Raw genomic sequence first — 24222 nt, 5'->3', positions numbered from 1 at the left:
CAAACACAATTTGATAAATACTTAAAATTAATTAGTAAGAATTTTTTTTTGCATTAAGATAAAATTATAATTCAATAAAAGCATCAAATTTTGTAAGTATAAAAAAGAATGGTGACACATTTGTCCTTATATATTTACATTTTCTTTTTAAGTTGAAAAAAAAACTTTATTTTTGAAGATATTTCGACCATTCTGAATTAGATGGTTTTGAAGGCACTATCCACCCAACCGGAATTTTAGACGATAAGCAAGTGTTATCAGCTACTATAAAGCGATCCCATTCATATCTGAAAATAAGACAATCTTTTTCAGTACCAATAAAATACAAGCGCCAAAATTAATAAGTAAACACACATGAATTTTTCTTACTTGATTTACAAGTTACAAACTAATTCAATGAGTGAATGTGCTGCAAGCATACAATAGGCTTGTAATTTAACGTCTAAATATAACTAAAGAGGGAGCCGATCCTTATTACAATGTTTAAGTACCTGATTTAAAATTTGAATGACAAGGTTTTCATTATTTATTGCGGAAATGGTACCACTCTTCTGGACTGGTTACTTGTCTTCTTACGAAAGTATTCCCAGGAATGGTAACCGAAGAGGGTTGTTTAGTGAATTAGTTATATTTTAAATGCGACGTATCCTTGTAAAGTATTTTGTTTGAAACGTTTACGATTAGAAAATAAATGATATGAAAATAAATAATATATGTAGAGGAACAGAATTTGTTGAGTACTGTTTTTTATTTAAATAATAGTGTTGAGTGAGGAATAGAAAACGTTTCTTATATAACTGAAGAGAGCGTTGATCTCTACTACGATGCTGAAGTACCTGGTATAAAAGTTGAGTGCCAAAGTTTTTATTTATTCAAGATATTTGTTTTTGGAAGGTAATGGTTTTAATAGCTTTATATGAAATTTGTCACTCAAAATCAAAATTACAATTTGTCATATACTCTGAGTTTTTGGAAATTGGGTCTTTAATCCCTGAATTTATCAAGCCAGTTCTTTTGAGGGGCTTGCAATTATCGCCTATGTACCGAAAAGTCACATCTTTCTCATGTTTAAAAATGATATTCTTTAGTAATGAAAATGATCTAGTTGACTTGCGACTAATGCTCTACAAAAACCATCTCAGAATCCTAAAATAGAATTTCGACATCAGTATTATTTCAGTTATTCACCAACAAAGGCTACTGAATACCCCTGAATTATGTTTGAGCATTTTCAATATAGAAGTGCAATAGCAATCCTCCAGCCTACACAACTTAATTTTAATTAAATTTTGGTAATAAAAAGAGTAATGGTGGTATCGTCTTTGTGAGGAGTTGAAGTATAAACATTTCATCTGCGAAAGTAAGTACGCAAAGTTTGAAATGAAAAATATTTAATATATCTAAGTGGCAAATGTAAAATTCTAACTACAAGCAGATTATTTTGAAATAATATTACCTAACAGCAATTAATTCTTCTAAGCTGTTGGGCCAAATAAATTGCTTGTTTGCACCTACTCCAAAAAATAATTCATTCCATTTTTTATGTATCTGTTTTGTAACTTTGGCCTCAACATTGACTCTTTCTACTTCTGCATCGTTCAACATTACTCGAAGTCCTTGTTCTTCTATATTGTACTCCTTCAACTGATCAATCCAAAGTTTTTTAAGTTTATCTGCAAAATAATTAATTTGTGTCGAATTTTTAAAAATAAAATTACAAATTATAAAAAAAGAAAAACTTGTTTTAATTAACAAGAGGTAAATACCTATTACTTGGGTGAAGGATTTAATTTCGCTTTGAGAGACAAAGTTACCAGATGATTTTAATTGTTGTACACGAGCACTTCGCAGTTTTATGAGGGTATTGAATAAATTAATGAATCGTTTAGCCTCCGTTTTTTTTGCTGTAACCTCAGAGAGAACTAAATCAGCTTCCATCCTTACACCTTCCTCCTAAGCATCAAAGTAATACACAGTACGTCATCACAGACTTGTTATTTCAATTTCTATACAATTAAACGAGTTATTTTGAAGTAAGATAATATAATATTCTAGATCTCAAGTATTCGTCCGACAGTTATCAAGAATTTCTAAAAGTCATTAGCTCTAATTTGAAGGCTCTTTCAAACTATATTTATAAATATGAAAATTCATACTGATATATGTACTTGTAGGAATTCATACTGATATATGTACTTGAAGGAATTCATACTGATATATGTACTTGAAGGAATTCATACTGATATATGTACTTGTAGGAATTCATACTGATATATGTACTTGAAGGAATTCATACTGATATATGTACTTGAAGGAATTCATACTGATATATGTACTTGTAGGAATTCATACTGATATATGTACTTGAAGGAATTCATACTGATATATGTACTTGAAGGAATTCATACTGATATATGTACTTGAAGGAATTCATACTGATATATGTACTTGAAGGAATTCATACTGATATCTCCTTAACAAAAACTTACAGTTTAAAAAGTTAAGTATAAGGGTTGATTAAACGCCAAAAGGTACACAAATCAGCAAGTACCCAACATTTCATTCAAGCTTAGTTGATATAATTTAAGTAATTTTGCTGCATTAACTTTTCCTTCACATTTTTTAGAATTTATTAGATGTCACAGACCCATATGCTGGCCAGTTCGTTCATAATATTATTTGGTTATAATTATGATAAAATGTATATTATATCTTCGTTTTTAAATAGGTACTTTATTTTAACTCTATTCCAAAATATTCTTCTGATTTATCTTTAATATGCCCTTTATTCTGAAGTTGTCACATCTTATACATGCATGTTAAAGTAGAAAAAGACAAAGTTAGAGTCGGCTACTGTTTAATTTTGAATCACGGAGGATTTAAAACAATATTTCAGACTTGAATTCGTCTTACCGAAATATTTGTGAGCACAAATAACACACAGTTAATACCAAGTAGATTATTCAACAACAATTATTCATTTCTCAATTGTAATTTAATTTTACTTACAGTAAAATACTGGAATAATTAGCTGTCCTAAAAGTATGCAATACTTATTTATTTTATATTACATAACATATATATAACATTGTGAGAAGAACAGCTACATTGAGAGTGTGATTGAAGAAAACTATATTATTTGCGATAAAGCCAGATAATTATTACCTATTATTATAAACGTTTGACTACTACATAAAATAACAATTACTTTAATCGAAGAATAAACTTAAACAGACGATTTTTATTAAAAATAAAATAATCGAAATCATTGATGTATGTTGGTGTAAGCATTTTTTTTAAAAAGTTTTTAAATTTTGTAGCCTCGTATTTTTTTTTATTTTTTATAACGTTTTCTTTTTAACCTGTAATTAATAGTTTGATTATTATAGATTAATAGATATTACAGTCAATCTACAGTGCTACTTGAACAAATTTTTTGTAGATGAAAATGGCCAGCATAAGGGTCTGTGACATCTAATAAATTCTAAAAAATGTGAAGGAAAAGTTAATGCAGCAAAATTACTTAAATTATATCAACTAAGCTTGAATGAAATGTTGGGTACTTGCTGATTTGTGTACCTTTTGGCGTTTAATCAACCCTTATACTTAACTTTTTAAACTGTAAGTTTTTGTTAAGGAGATTTTTGTACCTTTTGGATAGATTTTCATTTTTGTCTATTTTGCTAAGTTACATATCTGCTTTACTGTTTTTTTTAAATTTGGAATAAGAAATTCTATCATTATAACCTGATAAGGTATTAAGTAGGAACCGTAACTACCACTGGAGAGATCTTTTTAAAGAATGATTATAGTTGCGGTCCCCAAACCATCCTCAATAACAATTTTTTTGAGAAAGCCTTTTTATATAAAATAGGAAGGTATTTGTACGTAAAAAGCAAATTTAAACTGCGATTTCAGACCTTCCTTTTAAGAGGAGTAAGAAAAATAAACGGGCGATTACAGTACTTCTCCCTAAAAGGCAAAGAGGCAAAGATTTTGAATCGAACGACAATTCATTAATGTAAATAGTTTCACCCATTGATAATTTTAACGATTTCAGTACTTCCTCTTAGTAGGTGTAAGAGCATGATGGCACTTCACAGCCACGTAGAGGAGCTTTAATCACTTCTTCGTGCTAAATTTTATCAAAATCGGACAAAGCGTTATAGAAATATTGGTAATAATAGTTTTAGAAACGGCCTTACTTGGGTGGGGCAAACTCCCCTCCATATAAGGCGTAGCGACGAGACTTTTAAAGTGCAAATCTGTACAAAATTTCGATTCGAATGACACTTCATTCATGAAAATCAGTTCACTTGTCGATAATTTGAAACGATTGCTATACTTCCCCTTAACTAGTGTAAGAGCAGATCGCCGCTTTAATGTTACGTAGGGGAGCCCTAACTCTATCATCCTACCAAATTTTATCAAAATCGGGCTAAGATTTACAGAGTAATTAGTAATAATTTTGAAGGGGGCCTTACATACAGGGGGCTAACTCCTCTCTAATTCGGTGTACAGCGTCGAGACCCCCAAAAGGCACATCTACATAAAATTCCGAATCGAATGTCACCTCATTCATGAAAATCGGTTCTTGCGTTTAGGCGCTACGTAGTTTACAAAAAAGGTAACAACAACAAGAAGAAGAAGAAGAAGAAGAAGAAGAAGAACAAGAACAACAACAATTTCTGAAAATGCCGTTTTTGCTCATTTTCGGCGACTTTTTTCTCGAAATCTATTAGGTCTGGGGGGTTGCAAAAAAATTACAGTTATAAAGGAGGGTTTGCCCTATATTTTAAAGAAAATTTGGGAATTTTATCTTTTATAGAAAAAGAGAAAAAAATTGTCAAAGTTGGGTGTTTTTTAACGTTACGCTTTTTCGTGCACTTTTTGACGATCAATCCTTATACAACTGTCCTACCGGACAGTTTTAATATGTACTTGAAGGAATTCATACTGATATATGTACTTGTAGGAATTCATACTGATATATGTACTAGAAGGAATTCATACTGATATATGTACTTGAAGGAATTCATACTGATATATGTACTTGTAGGAATTCATACTGATATATGTACTTGAAGGAATTCATACTGATATATGTACTTGAAGGAATTCATACTGATATATGTACTAGAAGGAATTCATACTGATATATGTACTTGAAGGAATTCATACTGATATATGTACTTGTAGGAATTCATACTGATATATGTACTTGAAGGAATTCATACTGATATATGTACTTGAAGGAATTCATACTGATATATGTACTTGTAGGAATTCATACTGTTGTATACATAAAAGCGGTATATTGATATCTTCTACGGTTAAAGCAATTGTGAAGTGATTTTGTGAGTGACGATTCATTCCTTTTAAAAATTAATTATCCAATTAATAAATTAATTAGTTTAAACTAACCCTACGAGTTTTTTCCACTTGCTCTTTCATCTTGTCTAACCATAAATCTATCCTTCTGTGTTCCCTTTCTCTAAAAGCTTTGCTAACTTTCTTAATATCTTGCCATTCGCCCTTTTTTCTCTTTCTATACAACCTTTTCTTGACACATTTCTTCACAGCCCTTTGTACCGCTAAGAAGTATTCTGGATTTTCATATTTATTCAACAGCTTTACAATTTCTTCCTGGTAGGAATTAAAATTATATTAATTCATAGCTAATCTAGCATTCCTCGCAAACTCGACCAGGTTTCCGAAAAAAAAGTAAAACTGCTATGTAAAACCTGCAAAAATTTTCCCTCAGCGTTACTTAAGAAATGTAAGTTGGAAATACGAACAAACAATTAAGGCGTGCATCGATTTTTATAAAAATAAATTTAGGGAGCAATTCAATGATACCGAGTGTACGATGGTTATGAATTATGGTTCGGGTCGAAATCAAAGGCCACAACAAACTTCTTTGATATCACTGTTAATTATTTTTGGTGACTGAATTGGTATCAAATATTGTACCAGAAAAAAGTTGGAGTAAATTGCTTAATAAAAACAAAATAAATTCATGTTTGTCCCTAACTGATTCGAAATATACTTTTTCCATTTGTGAAGTTAGACTTACTTTTCAACTTTTTAAATTTTTTGGTGGAGTATTTTCGAGAAAACATCTGGTCATTATTTTTAGTTGGAATGTGTTATAATTTCCTTGCATAAATTATGAAAAAACAAAACAAAGCTTACCTCTTTAATCTTAATTTCTTTGCATCTTCTGGACCAATCTTCCTCCGATAAGGTTTTCTTAAACACTTGTAAAATATTTAAAAGTCTCTCGAACTCTTTCATCATGGATGTACACTTTATAAGATCTCCTTTTATAGAAGTTACCTGCAATACAAAGTAGGGGATATTGAGTGTTATTTAAATATAAAATGAAAAATATTGTGGGTCTAATTCTTTTTCCTTGCAAAAAGTTCTAATTTTAAAAACTATCGGAACTAAACATCGAACAATACATTTATTTAAACTTACATTTAAATCGCTGAAAGGTAAATTATTGAATCGTGGTTCTCTGGCGTGATCTCTTGATCTCCAACACGAAAGAGGCATGAACTGCTGGATGTTCCTTGAAGAAGCAATGTGGTTTTCACTTCTATTTTCATTAAGTCTATTGCTGAATGGTGAAGAAGTGGATGTCAATTCACTGCCTTCAGAAAATAAAGGCAACAGCGGTGGTGGACGCATAAAGCATAAACTACCAAAATCAATCTTAGAGGAATCGTGGGGCTGACGATTAGCAACGTGTTTATTATCCTGGTTGTACATTATTTAATATAAACAAGCTTAGTTTATTATGTTTTAAAGTGAGACCTTAACTAAAAAAAAGTAATTGCTAAAACAAAACGCTTATAAATTCAGTTCTTTAAACAAACAAATTCTTAATTTGGTAAATGTGGCTTTGCTTCTTCAAGAATTTGTACAGCTGCAATATACTCCTCAGCTTCCTTCAAATCCGATTCAGAATCAATAATATTTTGAAATTCTTTAAACGCTTTTGCAAGTCTTCGCTGGCAATCGTGAACCATTGAGACACTCTCCTGCAAAACCTCACCTTGCTTATTTATATAACAATCGTCTTTTCCTGAAAAAAATAAAACCCAATAACTAGGAGTAACTTATCACCCAATAGTTCATAAAATATCCACAAGCTTCAGAATGACGGTAATTTCCAAAACATCCTCAGCTGGTGGAAAGAGCTTCGAATGAAAGAGTTTGGAATGATCGACCATTAGAAAAATTAAACATGCATCTCAACTTTACGTTGGGCCGCAAAACGTGCACTAGGCAATGAGTTCTTGATATTATTTCATAGATATAGTAGACCAATGTTATATTATAAGTTGAAACTTATCTTTATTTAAAAAAAAAAAAGAAAAAGGTACATGCACCAAGCAATCTGCAAATGAGTTCTTAAACTACCTGGGAGATAATCGAAAATAAAACGAGTTAATAAAATACTAACCTTTGAGACGATATATATATGTATGCCCAACTTTTTACTTTAAATTCTTAAAATTAGGGAAGTGACCACCACTAAAATATTGCACGCTGCCTACAATATCCGTTTCAATGCTATCGGAAGGCTCCACATTACAATGTAGGACTAGAACCGAATTGTCTATTTGGAAGACAATCAACATTTTTATAAACAAAGAACTTAGCCACCTACAGATCAATATTAAGTCCTGTATGATATCTAACGGGAGGCCCTGAAGAAATCAAATACATACCCGATTACAAGCCTTGCAGTTATATTCACTAAGACAGATGACTGACGCTGTATCGTACATTGCGTATAAAACCATATTTTGTTTAAGAAGGAAATAACAAGACTGTTATTGACGTTTCCATAACCAAATAAAACTGACAAAGCATTTAATTTCTAATTATCGGCCCTTTTACATGATGCTGATCCATTTGATTGTGATCTACTTCGAAGGTCTGGCAGTATAATTAAAACCTGGAAATCTTCACGTAAATATGCACAAATAACTATAATAAACATGTATGAAAAAATATATTTCAATTAATTCATGTAGGCACATAATCTAAAAAAATTAATATTTAAATTATTAAGAACCGAATACCAGAAAGTTTTCAACCATTGGCTTTAATAATTATTTTTAAAAAGTATTGAAATAAACACACCTTCTTCTTTGTATTTTTCAATTTTTGCTCGTTGAATATCAACTTCTTTTTCATATGAAACCTTCTCTTTTGTTAACCTTCTTAGGACACCTGTTTGAATTTTAATAGTTTTTATGCGAGGATCGGCCATCTCTCATTAGCTTACTTCTTGTATTAATTGTGGATTTAAAGAAAATTCGAACAATCAAAATAGCAACTACACTCGGGAAATAACTAATATGTTTCTTTCCAAAACTGAAAGTGATTCCGGGTCTAACGGTTGGGTTAAATAAATCTTTTGTTATAATCCTAGCAACCACTTTACATTTCTTTTAAGAATATACTTGTGTTCTAAATTAATAAGTTACTTAAGAAACCGTTCACCAAACAAAAAAATTACATCTACCTAAATATGTTCTTACCACGCCCTGCGGAATATGCTGTTTTAATGTAACTTGGTTGCAAGGAATTGGGGAGGGGATATTGGCACATTGTATATATACATATGTATAAAATAGGCTATAGAACATTCATCACCAGGTGTCTTCTTTTCACAGCCTTCTATCTATGTGCCAAAACACAATTGTAGTGGTAGTTATTAATTGATAACCATTCAGGAGGTACTTTGTTGAAAGAGAATAGAATGAATTAAGAGGGTTAGGAATTGTAAGAGTAAAAAGTGATTAATTTACTTTTCATAGAAAAGTATTGGAAGTCCATTGATTTTTTTTTTTATTACCTGCAGATGGTAATTTTCAAATATGCAAGAAGATTTTTATCCAGCTGCGGAAAAAATTTTATCTGATATCGAAGCTACCTTTAAGAAAGATCCAAGATTGTAAGTATGAACATTATGCTTGTTAGAGCATGGTAAATTTTGGAGTATGTTTTTAATTAGTTCTCTAACTCTTTCCTTATTTTCTGTTAGTCTAAATATTTTTATTCTCTTATGTAATTAATAATTATATATTTGCAGAAAAAGTTTTGAAATATTACCCGTTCCGACAAATCAAAATAAATCGCCAGTATATCATGTGGAGCACTGCCTAGGATTAGAATCTTGGTGTGTCCCACATGTGTATTGCCATGCTTATCAAAATGTAATGTCTTTGAGGCAGAATAAAAATAAAGCAAAGGGTGAGTGGAATTCATTGTTTTAGTCATAAAAATACATTACATTCAATTTTAAAAGTGGAATGTCTAAAACAAAAAATTGGTGTGAACACTCATTTGTCTTTTTCGTACCGTCACAATTTATATATGTAATTACATTTTCTTAATCTTAAAAATTTTTAGAATTCAATATAACATAGATAACTGTAATAAAATGATACTCTTGAAGTAAGTGGTAATAAACCTTCCAAGATCCTTACTAAAAACCATTTTTCCCTCTGGAAATTTTTCAAGCCTTACTTCTAAGAACCTTTATTAAATAATATTACCTGCAAAAGTGTTTTTCAATTACACGTTATAGATTTTCATTAAAAAAAGCTGGTTAAAAAAAAAATAAGTAGCTGCAAAAATTAATTCAGCAAGTGGCTTTTCGGTTGAACGATTTGTATTATTTAGGCGACTACATTAAATATCAAATTTGAGTTGGGCTTATCTCTAAATCGTCTTTAATGGGAAACTCGAAAGTGCATTTTCGACGAAGGCATTAAATATCTGTAGGAATCGAAAATGGGTTAAAGAAAGAAAAATGTGTATTTATTGGGAGATCTAGTAGATATTACTCGATTATGGCAAGTGAGGTATGTATTTCTTGCAATAGAGTGCCAGAGTCGTTGAACGATGTTTTATTTACTTGTCCTGCCTTGAATCATTTAAGATTGATCTATTTACACAATTATGAATACTCTGTTAGTTTACTGTTAAGCGATCTTCATTTGATTCAAAAACTAAATAATTACAACTATTTCCCAGCCCATGTCTCTAAAAGATCTTATAAATTAATAAGTCTCTGATGTTTTATTTATTTAATCCCAAGTATTCCTTTTTAGTTTATTTTGATGTATATTTATTGTTTTAGCATTGAACAAAATTATTTTTCCGTTTATTTTTGTTTTGCGATTAAGTGTGAATTATGTAACAAAAATTTTATTTTATTTTTTTTAACTGTAAACTAAATGAGTATCTTTTATTTTTTAATTGATTTATTTGGTTCTTTTTTTTTTTCATTAAGGTGTTTAACCTCAATAATATTTATCGGCTTCATCAAAGAAATCAAGAAGGTAAAATAATATTGATTTTCAGATTATTCCCGACTAAACACCTTACTTATGGGAGCATTAATAATTAATCCTGCAATACATACATTTTGGAATATGAGAAGAGATCTGATCAATACTCGGAAGTTGGATCCGTACTTTGAACTACATTTCACATCGGTTATATTGACCAGAAAACCTAAAACTCCAGATATTTTTTCTCATCGAAAATGGATTTTAAATAAAATCCTGCAAGGTTCGAACTTTCCTTAAGAATTTAAGTAATCCTTTACGTTGTTTCTGCTTACGTGATGTTATGAATTATATTTTAGACTCAACAGAAGATACTCCTGTATTGGTAAATGAAATGCATATTTGCGAATTGGCAGCGGACCGATATTCCAACAATTACCATGCATGGACTCATCGACTGTGGTGTCTAAGTAAAGGGATTCAAATTAACCATATTAGTTTCTATCATCAGGAATTGGTGTGGTCTCGTGCTTGGGTAATGCAGCATGTTTCTGATTATAGTGGTATACAATATCGCCAGCAACTGTTAACGAAAATTATGGCTAGTGCTACAGAGAATGTTTTCACTTATGATGACCTAATTGTTCTTCATGATGAAAATGAAGATGTGATTAACAATTTTGTGAAATTGTGGCACATAATTGACTTAAATATGCACGTACAAACAATCCCATTAACTTTAAAACTTAGCATCCTGGAATTATCTTTTAATAATGAATTAATCAGAAATTTCCCTGGACATGAAGCCTTGTGGTATCATAGGCGATTTGTATTTAATATGTTTAAAAATATAATATTTCAAAAAGATACGTACGATACTAATAAATATTGGGGTTACATAGATGCAGCTAATCATTTCAATGCTGATGGCGTGCCATTAGAAAAAAATCAGAAAGTTGATATCTCGCGAAATAACGAAAAATTTGCAATGATACTTAGTATCCATGAAGAAATATTTTTGAGAAAGTTTGCTGACGAATTATGTGATTCCCGAGAGAAAATCAACGCCAACCGTCATAAACAGTGGTTAAGTAAATTTATGAAATTCCAATTACCCTACAATTTGGATTTGCTCAAAAATGATGTAAAGATGTAGAATTTCTTTTTTTAAACTGTCGAGAGGTATGAGTAGGCAATTTAATCGCTTTTATTGCGATGTTAAAAAAAGTCAGTCTAAAAAACTACTAATTCATAATTAATAATAACTTATATTATACCTCTAGAATTAAGATGTTAATCTTTCAAAATACCATATCCTGCAAATATTCGTATTTTATTTAAAGAAAACAAAAAAACTACCTTGTTTTATTTTTTATAAGGATTTTAAGTGGCATGAAAATTATGAGAGATTAGGCAAGTAAGAACTGATGCTTATCATTGTGATAATATTTCACGAATTAAAAAAGGGAAAGCATTAAAAAATAATAATTTTTTACTTCAGATACGTAGTTAAAAATGTTTACACTATTATTTTGTATTTTGTTTTTTTGCATTACTTAAACAAAATGTTTCTAATTACTTTAATTTCCATTAACTACCAAAATGGATTGCCCTAATTCTTAAAGTGTAACTTTCATTTTGTTTTTCTGGACCGTACTTGTTTCTAGGTAAAGTTTCAATAAGACCTCTCTAAAATATATATGTGTATATATTTAAAGAGAGAGTGAGAGAGAGATAGAAGGAAAAGAATGTTTGATGGTATTGTAAATATTGCTACAGAATCCAATGTGGTTATACTTTCAGTTATGTAATGCGTAGAAGAATTGTCATTTTTAAAATGTATCCATGTTGAAAAATTCCGATTTCTTCTGGTTTTTGAGTCTTTTTCGAGAGGGGCTTGACTGACGGGGAAAGCGGGAGCATGTGACTTGAACAATACCCAGTTCCATTGTTTAAATATGTAAATCAAAATCTATCACTAACTTGCATAGCTCTTCTTCGTTATTTATTCCAAGCGGGTTTCGAGTATCCTCAATTCAAGTGTCTCCTTTCCTACGTTTTACTTATATAACTATAGTTCTTTGAGCATATTCATCGGACGCCATGGAACTAACCCATCGCAGTTGACTCATCTTTATGAAGCTCTATGGTGGTCACAATGGCATTTCTTTTTAAAGAACCTAAAACCTATTGCTTACATATCTGATCAAGGTGCACTATAGAGTTTTCGAAAGCAACAAAGTTTGAGCACCACAAAACGTCCAACATTCTGATACATAAGTATAAACTGCATTTATGTTTTAAAATCATGCTAGATCTGGATAAATTATGCTCTTGAAATACCTGTGATGTCTCGCGAAGTTTCTGTGTTTTATTTTCTTTTGAAAGCTACTTTCCCTAATTATCTGCCGATATATCCGAAGTCCGTCATTCACTCGAAGTTATACACCCCAATGCTTCACTCCCCTCATCAATTGGCATAAATTAATTAAATAACAAGAGTTGCTATACTTTTAAAATGGTAGAAATAGCTAAATATACATGTACACAATTATTACTTTACAATGTGGACTCATCAGTACTCTCAAAAAAACACATTATATTTCTGGCAGACCTTGTAGGCCAACTAGTTAAAAAAAAAATTATTGGAATGTTATTTTTTCGAAGTTAGTAACACTTTTTGAAATTTCTTTATTTTTGTTATGAAAAGTCAAAAGGAGTAAATATATTGGCTCTTAAAAAACGAATAACAAGACGGGGATAAAGTAGTAATACATTTTTATCAAATATTTACGAAAGTAAACACTAAAAAAAAAATACTGTATTGTTTTTTAACATCACTCAGAAGAGGAAGTTTGTTAACTGTTTTTTTTTTTTTTTTTTTTGCTGTGCGATATTATATAGAGATGTTTCCTTCCCTTTGAAATTAATATTTTGTTTACATAATCACTTTTTAATGGTTTTACTATAACAGTATTTTGAAAAGGATAATATAATATTTTAACTTTTGACAAGTACAAATATGTTAATGATAATAACTGAATGAAAATAAAATTGTAATCTAATATTTTTCGATCACGCAGTCTTCACTAGAAAAAAAAAAAAATAATATGAATCAAAATATAATGCAATTTAATTTATTCATTTATTTTTGAATAGTGAGAATATATTAATTTTTAGTTTACAAAACAATTGATATTTTAAATAAATTAAGGTATAAAATAAATGCAAGATATTTCTTAAGAAGTTTACCAATTTATGGCGATAAAAAGTAAATACATGCCAAATTAGTATTGATAAAAGCTAGTCAATTTTGAAGAATATATTTAATATCCATAGAAATACCCTGTAGAAAAAATCAAATTATTTGGCTGGTGTTCTGTAATGACGCTTCAAAAATGATAATTGTGCTTTGCTTTCTAATTTTGAAAGTTCAGCAACTGCTGGAGCCATCTGGGATACATGATCTTTATAAGAACTCCCTGTAAACCAAAAACATTGATTGTTCAAAATTTGAATGTTTTTCTTTTTTTAAAAAAAATTGTGTTATTATTCTTAATAAAAACAAATTAATTGATAAAATTCCTTACCAGTGTTTACTCTTTTTTGTCCATATGTAACTTTGCCATCGAATTCATTCTTCGGTATTTCTAATTCTGGATTTACTTGATCAATAGTTATATTGAGATGATCTTCAATGTCGGCCAAATACTAAAATTAATACAAATTTGGTGTTATCTAATTTTTAATTATACCTTCTGAATTCAACATTCAAATTTTCTAATAAGTAGTTTCAAAAAGATTTAATTTATTAAGTTAATTAATTTATTTACTACAATTAAATTTACAAATACTCCATGATCGAAAAATCAAGAGGGAAGGTTGTCAACCAGATTTCAAGGTCAAATAAATGAATGCCCTTTTATTATACTCGTTCCGCACTCAAATATATAATGCCTTACGAATATCAGACCAAATGGCCTAATGATAAGAACCTCTTATTACTCGAAATATCAGAGAAACTATACTGCAATCCTTCCAGCAAGCGTAATTCAAGATCAATTCAGAACTCAAACGCTCTCTGGTTTCTTACTTTCCTTAAATGTAAAAAATTTGTATAATTAAATTAAACCGTAAAAAGGATATCCCAAAAATATTTACTTCAAAAATGCTTCTAATAGACCGGCAGGTGATAAACCTGTGCAAATATTAACTGTAGTACGGAAGAACTTTTAAAAAAATCATTGTAAAATCGCATTATTCTAATTTCTTCTAACTCAATATTCTATCAATCAATGCTTTAAATTCAACCTTTTTTCCAGCCCTCATATAAAGTAATTGGTTAATGTACAAACAAGACCACTATAACAATAAATAAATAAATAAATTCAACTTAATAACATGTTGCTGACTAACTAAACTTAACGGCTTGCTTTCGTGTTTCGTTTTTGCACCTTCTTTTTAAAAGAGAATTTAAAAAACTATTAAGTATTAAAAAATTGCCAATACATTTTGAAGTAAACAGCAAAAACTCAAAAGTCGTTAAGTAAATTAAATTTTTGATTAAGAGTTATTGTCTAAAACCTTAAGAGCATTATAGATACTAAAGAGGTTTATAACTAACCTGAGGTTCATTATACCAAATGCAGCAACCTCCTCTATCAGTAAGATTTGTGTTACGACAAGATCTGCCTCTTGATGGACACCATTCGCCATGAAACCATACTTTCTCAGGAACGGTTGATACAAATGATATTGCAAGTCCCATCCTATCAGCTCTTCCAACTCTTCCAATTCGATGTACATAATTCGCTTTATCATCCGGCAAGGTTATATTTAACACTGTAAAGAAGAAAGGAGTTAAACAAAAAAATAAAAAATAAACGAAGCAAAAATTCGATTAGATAAAAGCTTAGAAAACTTCAATTTATCGTATTTTTTCTTATCTAAACTTACTACCTAAGTTTAAAAAATGAAACTTACTGAAAGGAAGACCTCCAACGTCTATACCTCTTGCAGCAACATCCGTACATATTAAGAATCTTACATGACCTTGCTTAAATGATTCGTAATTTGATTTTCTTTCTTGTGGCTTCCTATCTCCATGAAGGCAGACACAGGAATAAGAATTGTCCTTGCCGAGTCCCCTTCCTATCAAATTATAAATTAGTTCTTATAATAAAGTTTAAAATTTAAGAAAAAATATAGGTAAAGCGGACCTCAAATAATTAAAAGTTGTAAATATTTGAATTTGTTACACAAATAATTTACGTTTTCTTTATTTTCTATTGAACGAGTTGTTATTCATATAGGGATTATTCACAAACTCTAGTTAACTGTTAACTAAACTGCAAACAAAATGCTAGACAGATCTTTCTACTTTCTACTTCTCAACTTCTTTAGGTAGGCATAGGAGATCCAACGAAATGACTTCGTGAACTTCTTCAGGTTGGACGCAACTCTTCGGTATTTGTTTTCTGCAGTGACAGTTACCCGAGCGTCAACGTTACTGTAAGTTTCCTAAATCATACAGCTTAATTGTTCGCCCAATGCCTGCAGCCATATTTTTTCATAAGTGATCTCCATAAACCAGAACTATCAGTAAGAAAGCAAACATTCCTTGAATGCAAGTGGTTGAGAGAAGGGGCCTTCTCGGTTGTGGTTAAATCATCAATCACTAACAGACAAAAATTTGCTTATGACATTAGTCAACCAATCATGTCAATAGGAAAATCGTGATTGGTTGACTAATGTGACTTAGAGGCCTCAAGCAAAACATAAATGCTTGAAGGAACGCTAATTGTATCACATATTAAACGTAAAAGTAGTTAGTATATGATAAATTAAGACGGAAAAAGGCGATTGTTTGAACGGATCGTTTAGTGAATAGGGCTAAACTGGTTTAAATCATTTACTAATGAAATTAAAATTAACAAACATATATAAGAAAAGGGCTCGAATCCAGCTGCTGGCCCTTAGATTCTCTTCCTAGCAGCTTCTTACAGCTTACTGCTCGATGAAGGAAAGTTTTGCCAGTAACCAGAGAACACTGTACGGAGGCCGGCAGTGCACTGAAAAAAGCTATGGGCGTCAATAATCTAGATGTTGTGACGCGCCTTAAATTTATATGTTTTTTAATTTAAAATATTTTGCAAGAAGGTAAGGCATCTTGTCTTATTCCAGAAAGTAACACTGGACACCATTAACCTTTAATGTTTACCAACAAATCAAATATTTAATCGTAGAGAGCAGCGGTAGTATAAATGTTATAAAACAAGTATGAGTTTTATAAAATTAACAAACATATATAAGAAAAGGGCTCAAATCCAGCTGCTGGCCCTTAGATTCTCTTCCTAGCAGCTTCTTACAGCTCACTGCTCGATGAAGGAAAGTTTTGCCAGTAACCAGAGAACACTGTACGGAGGCCGGCAGTGCACTGAAAAAAGCTATGGGCGTCAATAATCTAGATGTGACGCGCCTTAAATTTATATGTTTTTTAATTTGTATATATATATATAAAATAACTAATTTTAAAATATTTTGCAAGAAGGTAAGGCATCTTGTCTTATTCCCAAAAGTAACACTGGACACCATTAACCTTTAATGTTTACCAACAAATCAAATATTTAATCGTAGAGAGCAGCGGTAGTATAAATGTTATAAAACAAGTATGAGTAACGGGAAGCCATAATATGTATAGCAACATTTTTGCAATGTATTCATTTTTGGCTTCTTTTACCAGATGCTTCAATTTGTAAACTTACCAAGAATTTTGAAATATTTTTCCAAATTATCACAATCAACTTTTGTTCGGCAAAATATGATTGCTCTATCTATGTTGTGTTTCTTTATCGCTCGAACGGCGTATTCTACCTTCATCGTTTTCACTGCTTCTGATAGAGATTCTGTCAAAAAGAAATTATACCAAGCTTAGATTGGAATTTTATTTATTTTGTTTACTTTACTGATATTTACAACCATTTCACAACTACATCAAAGTGAGCTATAACTGTGGCGACTCGGCAGCTGAAGAACAAGCTCTTTCTTGTAGACAGTGTAAAATAATTTGAAAGAACGGCTCCTAAAAGTAGCTTCTATAAACCATTCAAAGTACTTACTCCGGACAGAAACGTTTCAAAAAGTGGACCGCCACCGCCAGGCGATTCTGTGTTGTACGTGGACGGCTTCAAGGCAGAGAAAGAACTAGGAGACGTTACGTGAGGGGCAAATTGAAGTTTCTTTATCTTGGTGACCTTTATGAGGGCTGTTGCAGATAGAGCTAAGTTGCAATTTTTATTTTTGCTGCTGAAATCATAAGGTGAGGGATAATTAATTCCGAGAGTCATAATCTTTTAAGACTGCCAAGCGCTATATAGCTTGCTTTAAGGCTAGTGAGAGACTTCTTGGAAATCCTGACAAGAGTAGACCGCCAAAACAATCTCGGAATGTAGGGACAACGAGGCAGAGACCACTTGGTTCGAGAGGGACCCGATTCTTTCTATTGTAGCCATCGAAAAAAGATGTGTAGTAAGGCAAAGGTAGTGGAAAAAGTACATTTTTACAGACTATTCAGTATTTATTATGTAATTATTCCTATAAGGCCAGCCGCCACAAGGGTCACTGCAGACTGACGAAACACTCGCATTGCGTAGACTAGGCAACGGATACTCTGTGCAGGTTAGTCAGAAACAAGACGAAAAACAATGCTCATATATTTATAATGCGAATGGCTTATGTGACTCTTCGGTGGGGGACTATTTGGTTCTACCTGAGGGCATTCACATTCCCCATATCCACCTATCCCCTTTGATTATAAGCAAAACTCTAAGTGTGACGGAGGCGAGGTGAGAAGACCTTGAGAGCTGCAGTACACTCCTGCATCGCCTGCCCTCGTGCCGCCTTGGCAAATGGTATTGCCAGCATTATTTGTTCATTTTATCCAGTAACTCCTATAAGTCTTCTTAAACAGACAGGTCAGAGTAAACACTGCAAATAGTGCGTACTGCAACTGACATTTAGGATCACTGGGGCAAGGCTTTCTGGCCAACCCAATTTGATTCTAATCTATTTACTTTTAAAAAAAAACAACCTGCACTCCTTTTTCCAGGACCAATGTTGTCATCATAATGTACTCCATCAGTTGGAATTCTTCCCAATAATTTTTCCCAGCAGTTATCAGCCTGAGGATCCACTTTAACAACTACATGATGAACTGTTTCTGGAACGGAATCCTCACCTTTCAAGTCGACCCAGGTGGGAAAGTGCATTAGCTCATTCTAGAAATATACAAGACATTTATGGTAAAAGCTAGATTATATTGTGTGAGGATGTTTCATCAAAAAAACAATGAAGTTTCTTACAGCCATTTTTTTAACTTCAAAATCGTGAAGTGTCGCCGAACATACAATCATCTGCATTCTTTTTCCATCTGATGTGAATTTAGGAATCTGTCCGTGTAATTTGTTAATGAAATTCTTATAACCTTGTTTCAATAAACCATCTGCTTCATCGAGTACAAAAAAGCGACATTGAGATAGGGTTAAGTATCCGCCATTAATTAAATCTTCCAATCGCCCAGGAGTGCCGACTACAATATCTATCTAATTGAAAATAACAATAGAAATTATGTAAAGTTGACAAAAAAAAGACAAACATTGAAGCTATAATATGTAACTATAATATAATATATAGCTATAATATATAACACGAACCATCTATGCATGTACTCTTACAATATCTCAACATCAACTTTACAATTTTCCAATCCCTCAAAAATCATCCTTAACTTAGCAACCTTAGGAAAAAGAACTCCTTTAAAGAACAACTGCGTACTACTTAAAATAAAGAAACGTCTTTAATTTAGTACAACTTTATAACAACTGTCCAACTCAAGCGTATTTTTCACTCTAACGTACTTTCTTTTACCCCCTCCCTTTCCTATTCTATTTTTCTCTTTCTTTTTTCCCTATATGTATATACATATAATTGGCACATCAAGTTTAAAGAAAATTGTTTGAGCCATTTTCTCTTACTTTTACTAATTTTCTAAGTTTTTCTTACTAATAGAGTAGGTGAAATTAATAAATAAATACAGCAAAAAAATACTAACTCCGGACTGAATTATAGACATTTGTTCCTTAATGTTCACACCTCCAATTACTAGCACTTCCTTAATTTTTGGTTCATCCAGATATTTTTTAAATTTCAGTATCTGTTGAAAAGTTTGTTCGGCTAACTCTCTGGAAGGCTGTGGGAAAAACATAATCAATGAGTTGCTTAATCAGCACGTAATTATCAAATAAAGAAAATGCTTTACTTATTAGAGGGAGGGTGTCCCATCTCCACAAAGTACAAGCACTTGCAGTCAGACATTGTAGAGCAACTTTGTAGCGACAACAAGAACATGATTAATTTTATCCAAAATTAATTTTGTATTTTAAATTTGAAAGGACTCTTCTAATTTGTAAGGCAACAAATTAATTTGAGAGCTAGTTCTTTAAGGAAAATAGAAAAAAACTCCATTAAAAAGTATGGCTGCTAGAAGATTGCCAAAAAAGAATACTAGTACTTTTACCAGTACTATATTTACCAATCCAAGCCATACAATATCTACATTTACACAGTCTTTAGGTACTTAGGGCCTCCAGAGATAGTTGATGTGAGCAACTACTTTGGTTTTACGAATGAACTGACACCTGTCTCAAACACTAGCTGAACTCTGATAACGGATATACTGCGTCAAAATTGCTTATATATAGACAACAAAGAAAAAAACTTAACGTCCAGACTTGGGATATCGAGATCCTACAGTAGAATGTCACTCCTGCACTAGCAAAGTGATGTGCAGAATATACTAAAAGACTGTTTGGAAGCCTTTGGTCAACAGAAAGAAAGAAAGAAAGATACGTTTATTATGCCCTGAGACTCATGTCCCTTAAGAGCAACAAAAATAAATAAAATTTACATAATAAACACAAAAAAACTCTCGGTTAAAATAATAAAATATAAATACAGAGGCAGAGAAAGTCGGCAAGAGATAGGTGGAGACCTGTAATCGGGTTCTTCTTGGATCATTATAAGCTTACAGTAAGTATGTAAGAAACTGGCACCGGCGATATGAAATGCTGATGATTTTGAACTGGTGGCAAACATATAAGATGCTCTCTGAACAGCAAATCGAGATTATAATTGGGTAGAAATCTAAACAGGTAACAAAACAAATCATTTAGTACATGTTCAAGTTACCTCTATTATAATTGCTTGAGGTGCATTATAAACTTTTTTCATAACACGAGCTGTAATGTTTTTTTCATTATTTTGAACTTTCGAAGGATCAGCCTCTGTCACTGTTGAATAACCTTTTGGCAAATATTTCATGGGCTTACTGCCAAAATTGAAAGTTAGCTCAGCGTTCTGTAATTTAAAAAAAAATATATATATTAAATATTTTAACCACTGAATGTGTGTATGATTAAATAGTATCAATCTAATTGTGTACCTTCAAGCAAACACTTGGGAAAAATGAAGAACGATGAAGCTGTTGTGGAATAGTAAATGCTGTACCAAAATCAGCTCCATTTTTTGAAAAAGCTATTCTTCCTGAATCAAGATCAATCATACAACCAATAACATCATTTTTACCGAAAGCTTCTCCATAATTATCAAACTGTTTATTGTTGCTCTTTTTACCAGTACCACCGAAACCAAAGCCAAACTTATCAGTTCCAAGATCAAGGGAAGCCTGAAAAAAAAGTGTGATACACACGTACTACAATTCAATTTTATCTCTTCAAACTAAACTTTTTACTAAATATTACGTCTTTGTCAGTGTAGGCGACATTCGAATGCTAAAAATAAATTGTTTAAGAGAATTATACCTCCAGTCAAAACCACTTTTCTTCAAATTTAGAATTTAAGCAATATATTTTATTCTCACTAAGATTACATAGGAGTAAATATGAAAGTTCAGGCAAATGTACTTTAAAGCAAAGCCTAATCAATCCTAAAATGATTTTTTTTTGTTTAGAGTTTCAAACAATTATATTTTTCTACATGAGAACATGATGTACAAAGTTTTCTTCCTGGATATTCCCTAAAAAGTCTGATACAGGAGATAAGGGGTTTTTAACCTCCCTTAAAACTCACTCGGATTCTTCATTTGGGATGCCTGATTATTCAATTAGATAACTTCTTTCACTCTTTCATCGAAGTAAGAAGAATAAACATTTATTATAATAAATATATACAATACATAAAATAAATAAAGAAGTATAAATGTATAAAAACATTTCAACCTTCTTAGCTAAGTAAGAGAAAAGTTAGGTGAGGAGGATTGGAATGCAGAGAAAAACCTGCAGCTGTCTTTCACTCTTTCATCGAAGTAAATGAAAATAAAACACCACCATCTCTATTTTCTTTAACTTTTTTCAACTCATTTTTTCAAGGGGGGAACCTACCTGTATAGTAGACCAGCCAACTCTGCATAAACCTTCATCGCTAATTTTAGCTTCATAATAATACTTCCCACTTGAATGAACTCCTTTTGAAGCTCTACAACCATGCCATTCTTTAAACTCCCTTGCCTGGCACACTAAACCTTCTGGTGAAACAGCTAATGCTGAAGTCCTATCAGATTTACTGAATTCCCATGTTCCACCGGCTGCTGAAATGATTTAGCCGTACATTTATTTTTCCTCGCATAAGAAAATTTTAGAATAGCTATAACTAAAGTATATGTGCAAAAATTTAGAAATAATTAGAGTACATTAAAAAGATAACTATAACATTCAATTCCTTAAACTTTTCAGTTAATTAACATCAATAATATAATAAATATACTCCCTAACAAAAACTTAAGTATAAGGGTTTGAAATGAAAAATTTAAGTACACATCATTCATACACTAGCACGTAATTTCTGCCATTTAGAAATGTTCATAAAAGCTTGTGCGTTTTATTCAAAATTTATAACAATTACACCATTTAAGAGTATGCTTACTAGGTTTACTTGAAGGCTCCGTTTTTTTTCCACTACTTTCTAATCCTTTTATTGTTTCCCAAACTATTTGAATTATTGGTAAACAAAATGCTCCTGTTTTTCCACTGCCGGTTTCAGCAGCCATTAACACATCACCTCCTCCTAAAATCAGTGGAACAGCTTCAGCCTGGACATCAGTGGGTAGCCTGCAATATAATCATTAAATTATTCAATATCCTGGGTTTAATGAGAGTTTAATATCTCTTTAAAAGGCAGGAGCCACAAAATAAAATTCAATTTCCAGTAAGACCGCAAAAAATCATTCAAGATTTTCACTGTTTCATCATTTTGCGAGAACAAGAATCTGATTTCCTGAAATCAGTGTTCTATATTCTAAAAACAATTGTCATAATCTTAAAAATTCAGCAAAAAAATCTGGAATGAACACTCAATTTTTCTCTTGCAGCTCTTTTTTTTTTTTATCTTCAAAAAGATGCGTCACATTTGAAATGTTTGGCGTCTTTAGTCTTTTATTTTTAGTGCGCTTCAGACTACCGACAGTGAAAACGTTACAGAGTGCATATCACACAGGTAGCCGACCGTAAGAGTCTCGCAAGAAAAGAAAATAAAGCAGATAGCTGGAATGTACCAGAGATCTCTTGTGTGACAACTGAACTAATCTCTTTCTCTGTTACTGCAATGATTACAATTCATTTACAAATTCCACCAATACAAATTTTATTCAAGTCATTAAGTGTCCCAGAGCCTGTCATAAATTACAAGCAATGTGCTAGTCACACTACCAAACCTCTCTGCATCACTATCAAATCGGTAAAAATCTTTTCAAGTGACAAATACCGCTCCAAAACTCATTAACCTTTGTGAAAAATGTTTAGAAAGAAGAGGATTGTGTATTAGATTAACAAGCCAACGTTAGTTAAAATTATTAGGCTGCTTGTAAGAAAATTTCAACAAATTCAGAAAGCAATTCTGTAAAGTTCCACTTCAGGTTACGTTTTTCTTAAAATTTGGAATATTAATTTTATTACTTAATATTATTTAGGCAGCGAAGTGATAAACTATTGTTCTAAAAAAGTACTAAAGAGGAATGCTTAACGCCGAAGAGAATCCCTAAAAATTAATTTTCCTGAAAAAAATGCTTCTAACAAAAGAAAAAGGTATTTGTTGAGGAAGGAGTATAAGAAATTAAAATAAAAAAGTTACGAGGATTAAGAGAAAATTAAAGAAAACAGAAAAATTAAATTTAATTAAAAAAAAAATTCTTACATCCATTCCATCTCTTCAACCGCCTTTCCAATTTCCGGAAGAACACCAAATTCTATAAAGAAAGAAACATAGATAAAATACTCAATTACATTTCGCATAGAATTTCTTTATTGTTTTTTGAAAGAAGATATATGTATGTATGTGGGGAAATTTACGCAAACAGTTGTATTCAATTATTATAAATATATATATTAAGTATATTATTCTATTCAAAACCATGTTTATCGGCAAAAACTAAAATATAGAAGTTATAGTATGAAGACAATTTAAAAAGCCGGACATTAAATTATAGACTGAATATGAAAATAACATACAAATATGAGATATTTACCCTCAAATGCTGTCATTTTGAATCAATCTTTGTCACGTCTGATGTCTAGGAAGTAAAATAAATCTATAAAATCTATTTTTTTAATGCTTTACCGCTCTAACTTAGAAGTTACAAAGCCAGAGTTAACAGCACATGAAACACTTCAATTAATCGCTAGATAAGTATATTTACACATAGATGTAAAATGTACCACTTATTCGAATAAGTAATTTTGACCCTCTAAATTCTTAGCTGACAAGTAAATTAACTTCGCACAGTCGAATAGTACGTGAATATGGGCATTGGGCAATGAGAAGGTTACATGTTACA

The 24222-nt window shown here is 31.4% G+C and overlaps 4 protein-coding genes across 23 annotated transcripts in view; 1 reads left to right on the top strand and 3 right to left on the bottom strand.

The window, feature by feature from the left end:
- LOC141457195 (uncharacterized) overlaps positions 1 to 6777 on the bottom strand; it is a 31339-nt gene extending 24562 nt beyond the window's left edge. For 16 of the 17 annotated variants that reach the window (XR_012460247.1, XR_012460248.1, XR_012460249.1 and 13 more), the window contains exons 1-6: positions 6484 to 6777; positions 6196 to 6339; positions 5425 to 5646; positions 1767 to 1953; positions 1457 to 1673; positions 139 to 287 (exon numbers count right to left, since the gene is read on the bottom strand). Coding sequence is in view for 1 of the 17 variants with exons in the window: in XM_074133843.1 (XP_073989944.1) it covers positions 167 to 287; positions 1457 to 1673; positions 1767 to 1953; positions 5425 to 5646; positions 6196 to 6339; positions 6484 to 6777 (1185 nt within the window). In the remaining 16 variants the exon portion in view is untranslated. Of the gene's footprint in view, positions 1 to 21; positions 288 to 1456; positions 1674 to 1766; positions 1954 to 5424; positions 5647 to 6195; positions 6340 to 6483 lie in introns of those variants that run through there. The other variant, XM_074133843.1, reaches the window with a different exon arrangement.
- LOC141457197 (tubulin-specific chaperone A-like) lies at positions 6559 to 8613 on the bottom strand. Its single transcript, XM_074133845.1, has 2 exons — positions 8161 to 8613; positions 6559 to 7093 (listed from the first exon to the last, which is right to left on the bottom strand). The coding sequence occupies exons 1-2, from the start codon at positions 8288 to 8290 to the stop codon at positions 6891 to 6893; spliced, it is 333 nt and encodes a 110-aa protein (XP_073989946.1). The 5' UTR covers positions 8291 to 8613; the 3' UTR covers positions 6559 to 6890.
- Positions 8614 to 8662: 49 nt separating this feature from the next.
- Positions 8663 to 13904, top strand: temp (protein prenyltransferase alpha subunit repeat-containing protein tempura). Of its 3 annotated transcripts, none has more exons than XM_074133840.1 (5): positions 8663 to 8795; positions 8885 to 8977; positions 9116 to 9276; positions 10393 to 10602; positions 10679 to 13904. In XM_074133840.1, the coding sequence occupies exons 2-5, from the start codon at positions 8901 to 8903 to the stop codon at positions 11473 to 11475; spliced, it is 1245 nt and encodes a 414-aa protein (XP_073989941.1). In that variant the 5' UTR covers positions 8663 to 8795; positions 8885 to 8900; the 3' UTR covers positions 11476 to 13904. The 3 variants fall into 3 exon arrangements, with proteins under 3 accessions (XP_073989941.1, XP_073989940.1, XP_073989939.1); XM_074133839.1 differs by having other exon boundaries at positions 8668 to 8805; XM_074133838.1 differs by having other exon boundaries at positions 8741 to 8977.
- Ddx1 (ATP-dependent RNA helicase Ddx1) lies at positions 13446 to 24212 on the bottom strand. Of its 2 annotated transcripts, none has more exons than XM_074133831.1 (14): positions 23914 to 24212; positions 23583 to 23634; positions 22317 to 22501; positions 21776 to 21978; positions 20818 to 21060; positions 20565 to 20732; positions 19429 to 19566; positions 18680 to 18919; positions 18409 to 18595; positions 17084 to 17224; positions 15303 to 15470; positions 14944 to 15161; positions 13910 to 14030; positions 13446 to 13801 (listed from the first exon to the last, which is right to left on the bottom strand). In XM_074133831.1, exons 1-14 carry the CDS (start codon positions 23927 to 23929, stop codon positions 13683 to 13685), a joined length of 2199 nt encoding a protein of 732 aa, XP_073989932.1. In that variant the 5' UTR covers positions 23930 to 24212; the 3' UTR covers positions 13446 to 13682. The 2 variants fall into 2 exon arrangements, with proteins under 2 accessions (XP_073989932.1, XP_073989930.1); XM_074133829.1 differs by having other exon boundaries at positions 21776 to 21981; positions 23914 to 24211.
- Between the last annotated feature and the right edge of the window lie 10 nt (positions 24213 to 24222).

This window comes from Rhodnius prolixus, unplaced genomic scaffold (assembly GCF_049639745.1).
Source record: "Rhodnius prolixus isolate KJV_2025 unplaced genomic scaffold, Rpr scaffold_10, whole genome shotgun sequence".
NCBI classification, from domain to species: Eukaryota; Metazoa; Arthropoda; class Insecta; order Hemiptera; family Reduviidae; genus Rhodnius; species Rhodnius prolixus.
This window is presented reverse-complemented; position numbering and strand designations above follow the sequence as displayed.